At 41.9% G+C, this 9,287-nt stretch overlaps 1 protein-coding gene across 1 annotated transcript; it reads left to right on the top strand.

Moving 5' to 3' along the window:
• The first annotated feature begins 552 nt into the window (after positions 1–552).
• On the top strand, positions 553–6,285 carry LOC117426647 (cingulin-like). The gene is made up of 5 exons (XM_034044487.3): positions 553–1,063; positions 2,821–3,437; positions 3,833–3,986; positions 4,799–4,898; positions 5,550–6,285. Exons 1-5 carry the CDS (start codon positions 779–781, stop codon positions 5,789–5,791), a joined length of 1,398 nt encoding a protein of 465 aa, XP_033900378.3. The 5' UTR covers positions 553–778; the 3' UTR covers positions 5,792–6,285.
• Positions 6,286–9,287: the final 3,002 nt, after the last annotated feature.

Raw genomic sequence — 9,287 nt, 5'->3', positions numbered from 1 at the left:
AAGCTGTTTGTTTATGATAACCCTTGGCTTTACTAAATTTTCTCACATGTATTAATTAAAGAAAAAAAAAGGTGTTCATTGAAATATGTGCTAAATGCATCGATATACATTTATAAATAAATAAATAAATAAAAAATAAAAAAGGTATTAACGTTTTCAAATTAAACATACACTACTCTACTCCTGGCTTGTTGGTGCAGTATCTGGGATGTGTAGCTTTCAAATACTATAGTTGGCTATATGTGCACTGTTGTTAAATGTCATTGCTATACTTACTTTTAAACACAAACAGCATGTAACATCACCCTGCTCAACTCAAGCTTAGCACACATTCCTCGGTTATTCCTAAAATAACCCGCTGGTCTTTGAATAATAGTAATATAAACACACCGAACTGCACGTGTCCCTCTTTATCATTAGACAACAGCTAACGATTGGCCGGTTACACATGGGCTACGCCCCCTTAAAGCGGTATCCGTGTTTTATTGGATAGAATACTATATTCCCGCACAGTGATTTCCACATTTGGAATATCAGCTCGTCCCACTTTACTGTGTTTATTGGCCGATTGCAGTTCGGTCCTCTGTGACAAGGGAAGGCATGCATTTGAATGAGCGTCTTCATTCAAGTTTTAAAGTGACTTTGACAGGCAAAGTGAAGAGAGTGAGCTGTATTATTTAACAATATATCAAGATATTTATTTAGCAAATAATACTAGTTCGTTTTTTTCTCACCACACTGCAATCTGTCAACTCGATATTTAATAGTACAAAAAAAAATGACAGCCAGACACCGGAAAGGAAAAAGCAATCACAGCCATGAGGATAACTCATCCAGCCACAGTGCTGTGGAGCCGGAGCCGCAGGGAGGAGGAGGAGGCAGTCACAGCGGGTCGGTGTGCGTTTTATTCCTGCTCTTCGTGGTTGGCGGTTCTACCGCAGCTTGGTTCTGTTTCCAGCAGCACCAAACTGTAACTTCCCTGACAGACAGCGTCGAGCGCTTGCAGAGCAAACTCTCCCAGATGGAGAATGTCGGTGAACAGCTCCGAGAAGCGAACGAAAAGGTATGCAGCCTTTTCTTTTGATGGTTCCTTTTTTTGTTTTTGTATGTGTAATTATTTTTAACTGCTCCCATCCAAATTTCCTTTAATTGGTTTCCTTCCCTATGAACTAAATAGTTCAGCAAACAAACAAGTCATGTTGCTTAAGTAACTGCTCAGGCATTGCCTGTCATAGGAAAACTAACAGCATTGCTGTGCATTAGCAACTGAAAACAAAGACTACCGTTCAAATAAGGCTGTAGTATTTGTTTAACGTGAAACATGTTTCAAGATCCAAGACATGAGAAAGTCTACTACACCTTGAAGTCAGAACACCATACGGTTTAGTCAGCGCTGCCTATGCAAGTGTATCACATTCCCAAGCCTAAACAACAAAGCCAAGCTGTCAACTCAACACCACAGTACAGTGTCTCATAGTACAAAATATCACATCACAGAATATCACATTACAGAGTGTCATATTACAGGTAAAGTACAATAAAATCAGTAGCAAATAAGATCAAATTCAAATAAAAGCAAACTAAAGAGTACAGTAAATAATTACATTTGAGAGCGAGTTTGACTGAGCAGTTAACTTATAGTAAAACTATTTGCTTATAAGAGCAAAGTCCAGTATGAGCACGTAGTAAGTATGATAAATGGATGAGAAAGATTTCAAATAATAATTACAAAAAACATGAATACGGATACCTATAAGAGTAAATTCAAATACAAGATACAGGAAGTAGTTATAATTAAGAGCAGTAGTGGAATACAGCAAGGTATGGAGCAGTTCAGTGCAAGTACAAGCTGATGCAAGTACTGGTACAACTGGGTGCCAAGTCCAGTATAGTCTAGAGTTGTGGGGTTTAGGAGGCACCGGAACAACTTTGTTGTTGTAGCTAAATATCTTTTGAGGTCTGGTCCCATGTTAAGTCCTAATTGTGTCCATGCTGTCAGGGCTGTTCTGTATGCAGTGCTCCTGTCCTAAACTAGCTTTGAGATTTTGAATCGTTTTTTAAGTTTCCAGCACCAGCCTAAGGGCAAGGCCTGTCTTGAAAAGGTGAGATCAAGCTGTGCAGACTGACACCATTGAGATTGCTCACTGCCTTAGTCAATCCTCCTTCGACGCAAGATTATGCGGCTTGAAACATGCTGTGCATTGCTGTTGTGACTGCACAGTTGTATTTTATTAGTCAAATTAATATACCAAGGTAATCAACCGCAGTGTGATTTGATTATGCATGTATCTCCATTCTGATTGTCTTTTCACACCCTCAATTTGCATCATCTGCTACCCCTAAACACATGCTAGGACACAAGGTATCGTACATTTAGCATGTGAAGATTTCCACTAGTAGAATTACAGAATTACTTTTCCCCCCTGGTCCAAGAGAGAATTCTTTAACTTACAAGCTCAAGGTGATCCTATAAATGTGCAACTGTTTAAACTTAAAACTGTTGCAGCCTTAATTGTGAGTCAAACTAAAACCTTTTTTTTTTAATGAATATCAGAATACAATTGTAGGTTGCTGCTTTCAATTGGAAACTTTAATGGATATGTTTTTTCATTATTCACCAATAGAATGGATTGAAAGAAGAAAGCATTACAATATGCAAAGAAGGCTTAGAGAATAGTTTGTTTATTTGGTCTGAGAGTTGAATGCAAATTTTGACATCTTTCCCTTGGATGAGAAGCAATATTAAAATGCTACAGGTGTACATTTAATTTGATTTATTATTTTGACTTTTTTCTCTGCCTCTCTCTCTCTCCCGCGCAGCTGTCCAGCATTACGGACTACGAGCAGAGGCTGAGCGGTCTGGAAGAGACTCACATCCTGATAGAAAAGCGCATCAGCAAGGCAACGGTCACCATGGACCACGCCCTGACTTCTGACCTGCCCAGTAAACTGTCCACCCTGCAGGCACAGATAAAGACGGGCCTGGATGAATTAAAGGAAGCTGCAGCACCCAAAGAGGAGCTGCGGAAAATCCAGGACCTTCTAGAGCTTCTCAAGACCACCGAGCTGGAATTGCTGCATCGGCAGCTCAACGGCATCATGCATACGAGCTCCGAACTGAGAGGAAACGTCGACTCCTTGTCTAGTACTGTCACTGGGTACAGGGGGAGGGTGGGCGGTCTGGAGGAGTCTGCCATAACTCACAGCCTGGCGCTTGAGGAGGTCCGAGAGGAAGCTGCAAAGCTGGACAAGACCCTTCAGGCTCTCGCTGGCAGTGCTGTGGAAATGGAGGCCAAGCTTGACCGCCATGCCGAGCTGCTGAGCGCCCTGACGTCTCAATTGGAGGAGCAGGGGAAGGAAGTCCTGTCGCTGAAGGAGTCTGAAGCCAATCAGAGGGAAGAGATGGTTAAAAGCGAACAGGAACTGGCTAATGTCAGGTTAGTTGCATAGGGACTGTATTTCATTAGTCTTTTGGACCAGCTATTAGTTTAACAAATAATTAGTTTAAAAAGTATTGAATGTAAAGGTACTACATAGTTTACACTTTGATTGACTGTGCAAAACATCAGAAATTGTGAGATTAAACCCTGTATTGATAAAGTAGTGCTATTCATTTGTAGAGTGTACTCAGATAAACTGCAGCAGTGGCTGACATACAGGTGCCTAAGTTTAGTAAGCTCTCTAGACTCTCCAGTTGTGCGACTGTCTGGTGATCCAAGAGAGGTTCTCAGGTTGCACGACCATCTCCCCATGGTCACGTGATTGAATTATGAACTAGCGTTAACCTCGATGCCCCTCTTACCAATGGTCTTGTGGTCTGTGGGTGTTGCAGGAAGGTGGTGCAGGTTGCTCAGGCTCAGAGAGCCTCCCTGGATGAGGAGCTGAACTCCATTCGCCAGGAGCTGAAGGACCAGAGTAGGCAAACCCAGAACCGGAACACAGAGCTGGGATCCTCGCTCGAGGCTGCCCAAGCCCGAATCGACACGGTAACCATTCACCATGTCCTTGCTTCAGTGACCAGGCTGGAAGCTGATTTTACTTCGTGCTTCATGAGTCTACTCAGATACAGCGTACATTGTTGTCTAAGAGTTACATTTCATATTGTGGGTTGTTTGTTTCTAGTTTTAAGTGAATAAAGGCATGACAAAAACTTTGTTGCAAAGGAGTAAGTAAATGCATTTTACCGCTTAAATTATTAGAAGAATAAAGGTTCCTGAAAATGTGCCCTTCGTATTTCAGAACTGGAAAAAAAAAACTGTATCAGAATTGAATTATTTAACAGCTTTTCCTTTTAAAAAAACTCTCTCACTGGAGCAAAAACTTAGGAACTCCGGGTCCTGCCTTTAATAAGATTCAGAAAAACAATGAAAATAATCAGGCTGACCAAAAAAAAAAAAAAAAACAACCATGTGGTTTCCCCATGCTGGCCCAGGGGCACGTCGGTCTGGCTGCGAGGGAGTTCTTGTCAGAAAGCATCTGTGTCGATGGAATGTGACAGCTCCTGGGAGCAGGACTCACTCCATTAGCACCTGCCTAACTGAACACCAAAGTGTTCCTAAGGTCTGTTTCATTAACCGGCAGTGCATCACAAATTAATTTGTACCGGGATGAGACAGGCAGGCAGGCTGGCAAGTTACACAATCCATTCAGAGTTACAGGGTGTGGAAACAGTCCCTCCCTACGCATTGTGTGTTTACTGTTATGTTGCATGCAGAGTGCAAAGGATATCTACTTCAGGTGTACCTGTTTTCATTGGTTGTGTTTCATGTTTAACTGGTGTCATTGGTTGTGTTTTCAGCTTGAGAGTCTTCCCCAGGCTAGCCAGCAGGGGGAGATACAGAGTGTCAAACAGGCACTGGAGCAGCTGGAGAGCAGACTGAGTGAGACTGTGCGGCACTGTGAGTTATCCTTCATCATTCATGTGATTTTATTATAATAGCTACAGAGACTCCCCTCTGTAAAATCGTATGTATTTTAACAAGTGACAGCATTTCTTAAACAAGCATGCACCCAGCTTCCACGTGTCCGAGTATTTGGTAGAGTTACTTTATAAAACTGCAGTAAATTAAACACTTAGACACAGAGTTATTGATTGTGTCAGATCCGCTAAGAAGATGCACAATCCAGCAAGCAAAGAAAAAATAAAACGACACAGGGATTGTGTGATTAAGCTCTGCTAAACAGTGGCCCCCATTTAGCGAGCAGTACAGAGTGTGCTAAAATAAACTGTCCAGGTAACTACAAAGCAAGTAAAGCATCTACTGAATACATTTAGTGGCTGGTGTCTCCTTGAGTTTAGTTTAAACATTTTGTGAAGGGCTTAGAGTAGTAAACTAAACTGAAGCACGGACACGGCTAATCGTGACTATAGCCAGCTTCTGTCTGGTTTTAGTTTTTGTTTTTGGTTAAAGAATAACTGTCTGAATAAATACATATAAACGTATCCCACTGAATCACAGGATCACTATCTGATTGTGACCTGCGCTTGCTACCCTGCAGTTCTTTCAATCCTAACAGTGAGAACTCTGACAGCCTTCCTGTGCCTGCAGGTTTTTCAGGGGAAGTGGAGGCTCGCTGTGGGGAGGAGTGCACCTGGCCCTTGCTGAGATCAGTCTCCTTCCCCGAGCCTGTGGCCAGGCTGCCCGTCATCACTGTGGGACTCGCTCAAGCCAGCCTGGGGGTGACGGTCAAGGTCTCGGATCACGGTCACTTTGGCTTCACTGTGCAGATTGACAGGGTAGGGGAGCCTGGCCCCACCAGTGCCATGGTCAACTGGATGGCGTGTGCCTAAACGGTGAGGCACAGGTGAAGGTCACAGTGAGGTGAACACCCTGGCTGCTTTGGTTGTTAGCTATGCAAACAGGGAGGGAAATGTTCCACTTTATTTTTATGTTTACTGGCAGCTGTCTAGACTCCCACGGTTCACAGGACAGGAAATGTCTTTTGTTTGGTCAAAGGCACACATGCAAAGCAGCATTTTCTTCCTCTGTGCAGCCTATGTAATAAAGGCTTTATTGATTTTTTTTTGCTGCACTCTTTGTAACAAAGAAGGGTAACACAAAGAAAGATCTTGGATATGTTTTTTCAGCTAGTATTCTGCTATGCCCTGGTCATAAAACTTTTCTTTAAGTACTACTAGCTTTCCATTGAAAAATCACAGGATGGAACCATTTGAAATTCATTCATTAAACACCAGAGGGAGCCACTGCTGTAAAGAACACATGGGATCGGGAAAGCATTTTTTAATAGATTTGTATTTATTTATACTTTTTTTTTTTTTTTTTTTTTTTACAAAAGAATAGTGTGTTTGCGTGTTTTATGCTTGATTAACACCTGCAAACTAATGTCAACAGCTTGACACACACACACACTGTACCTAATAACTATTCAAAGCCCTCCCCCCCTACATACAAGTTGTTTCAGATCTGCAATCATTGCCTTTAACAAAGATGGACCAGTCCTTATGGTTCAGAGACAAGCACTACATGAGTTTGTATCGTACATTCATTTACAGCATACAGACTCTACATTTTCGAGCTAAATGTATTTCACTTTTGGGGGGGGGGGGGGGAATTTAGGGAAAGACAATAATTTATTGCTTGTGTTTTTCAAATTTAAATTTAAATTGACCCATATTTGCTCTATCTCCCTCCAAAATGTGTATTTATTTCCCAGTTAAAGTTAATTCAGTTGGGTGGTACAGAGTTTGTTACCAACCAATTGTAATCTCACCATTGGGCTCATGAGAGTTTTACTGTGTTTCTATGTGTAGTCTCAATTCTATTGTTCTTATTGTGGATGAAACTCCTTTAATAAAAATCAACCCTAGGTTTTGTGGCCATGGCTTTTATAGTTTTGTTAGGGGCTTTGCTGAGGAGGCACCTCTGTGTTCTGGTGCTCGTTTTCAGCTTGAACTGATTCGATTCTGGGAGCGCCTTCGGACTCGCACTGCAACTGAACTTCAAAGCTTTGGAATTAAAAGGATTTCCTGCAGGAATCTTCGACTTGGCTTCACTGCAGCAATTGCATCTATTTCTAAATTGAATGCAGCTCTCGCAGTGAAATACCTGCCAAAGCTGTTCTGCAGTTTGGGTACTAAGTGCTTATTGATGTGTTAAAGCAATATGAGAAAACTCAGAACTTTCATCCACCAATCAGGTTGCTCCAGGGCACTAGCACATGGAGAATGACTGCGGAACATTCAGAATGTCTAGCTTAAAATAAAAGTGCAACAGAAAGAAAAACAAAACACTGAAACAATGGATAGGTCTATAAATGAGTTTTATAATGTTTAAAAATGTCAAGCAAAGGCACTGTTTACCTGTTTCTAATTGCAATAAAACTCTTGTTACATTTTGGTTTTTGACCTTGTCTGTCCGATATCACCCATGCCACTTCCTGACTACCAGACAGTTTTTCTACTTGACACGTATTCACTGAGCATTTGTTTTCCTAAAAGTAAAAATGACCCAAACTGATCACACAAGGATGCATTTTGCAGCAGAGTTAAGTACAGCACCCAGTGATCACCCGAACCCTGTATCAGATGTCGCTGTGACAGTTAAATAACTCACACCCTGATAAGCAGAGATGTTTGTTTCCCTGTTGCTGTCTGCCAGGAATGTTCTCTGAATAAACTGCCCTGTTCCTCTGTGAAGTCACCGCTCGGGAAGCCACACTTTCTAAATTGAGATAAAAGAACTGCATGGCAGCCTGAAGTCCTCAAGGACTCAGCGCTCTGTGTGTGGGGGTCAAGTTTCCTCATATAGCCAAGGAGATTCATCTTCCCCCTCTGTACAACAATGGGGGCTCTGGATACAGCAGCACGGCGTGTCTTTGGCCTACTTCAGCAGACTGCCCATTTTACACAGTGAAAAGACAGCTCCCCGTCGGTATCCTGTCCCTAGAACGAGGGCTCTTTGAGCAGGCAGCCCAAGCTATTCCTAGCACTGATATGACAGATAAAGTTTGAGGCCATACAAACAGCTGTGACAATAATAAGGGGCTCCTGGGAGGTGACGCTGTATAGCAGAGCGGCGAAGAACTGTCACAATTCTGGCTGATTGACAGGCTGTCATAAGAGTGGTGTTGGGTAGTGCATTGTGCCAAATCAATGGCATGGGTAGCTCTTCAGCTCTGGGCAGCTTGGTTTAATAAAAATTTTAAGTTATTTCATTACGACTGACTATGAGTGTGCCGAGTACTCGGATCGTACAAGTATCTGTTATGGCTTTTTTGTACGACTAACACACATACAGAAAGTATGATACTTGCTACTTTGCAAATTATTTTTTTATGAAAAAAAATCTAAAATTAGCCAAAGGTCGGTATTGGTCAGCAATGATTCTAAAATGTAGGGATAGCGAGCCAATGAATGCAATAAGGAGGAGAGACTAATACAGGTAGATAAAAGAAGTAAAAAAATAAATTAGGTCTTTACGATCAAACTCTGGTTCAAGCCCTGTCCACTCCTAGTGACAACATCCAGGTATGATAAATGGATCCTGTGCACCCCAATTCAAGACCACATGCATATAGTGATCATTCTAATCAATTCCCTTTGAAAATAAGAAACAGTCTCGTCTATGTACAAACGTGTGGTTATGACTTTTCTTACCCGTATTAAAATTAGTACAACTCAGAGACACAATTATAAAAAACATAGAACATGAAGGAACTCCTCAGAATATCCCATGCAACATTTCAGAGGAGTTATGTGTTTATTTTCACGGCGCACGCATTTACCCCTGGGTCGGCAGCACAGTAAATCTGGCTGTACGTCTTTGATTGCTGTTCTTTTAAACATCTGGCAGAGGCATGAGGTGGTCCACTTTGATGACTTGCCTTGTCAGCTAAACTTCACCCTACAGGCTTCACAGGAAAGCTGTGGTGTAGTTAGGCTCTTTCTCAAATCTCTGTTCATGTACTATAATTATTTCCCTCGAGGTTATTGAACTAGAAAAATAATTCCTGTTCTGAAGGGTTCTGCCAAATAGTAATTAATGTCCCTGGCATAGCGGGGTATTTGCTTCTCGGGTCCCATAGTGTTCCAACTTCTTTGTAAACTCACTAAAAGCCAGGATACTGTACTGAACTACTGAACTTTTACCTCTGATCTACACATAGAGGACCCACTACCTTCCACCCTGAAAACCAGTGCTCTAACCATTTACATTCTCAAACCCACTACACTTTACACTAGCCATGCACTTAAACAAACCCATAGCTTAATCAAACCCTACTTCCTTCCACACTGCAGCCTAGCACTCTCAGCACTGTGCTCATCA

The sequence above is a fragment of the Acipenser ruthenus genome, chromosome 29, assembly GCF_902713425.1.
Source record: "Acipenser ruthenus chromosome 29, fAciRut3.2 maternal haplotype, whole genome shotgun sequence".
In the NCBI taxonomy this organism is placed as follows: Eukaryota; Metazoa; Chordata; class Actinopteri; order Acipenseriformes; family Acipenseridae; genus Acipenser; species Acipenser ruthenus.
The sequence above is the reverse complement of the archived record's forward strand: the minus strand, read 5'-3'. Positions and strand labels throughout refer to the sequence as shown.

Excerpts from the sequence above, each read along its gene's own strand:
- LOC117426647 (XM_034044487.3), top strand. The coding sequence starts at position 779 with ATGACAGCCAGACACCGGAAAGGAAAAAGCAATCACAGCCATGAGGAT. Across the intron at positions 1,064-2,820 it reads TCCGAGAAGCGAACGAAAAG|CTGTCCAGCATTACGGACTA; the intron begins GTATGCAGCCTT and ends TCTCCCGCGCAG. Across the intron at positions 3,438-3,832 it reads CAGGAACTGGCTAATGTCAG|GAAGGTGGTGCAGGTTGCTC; the intron begins GTTAGTTGCATA and ends TGGGTGTTGCAG.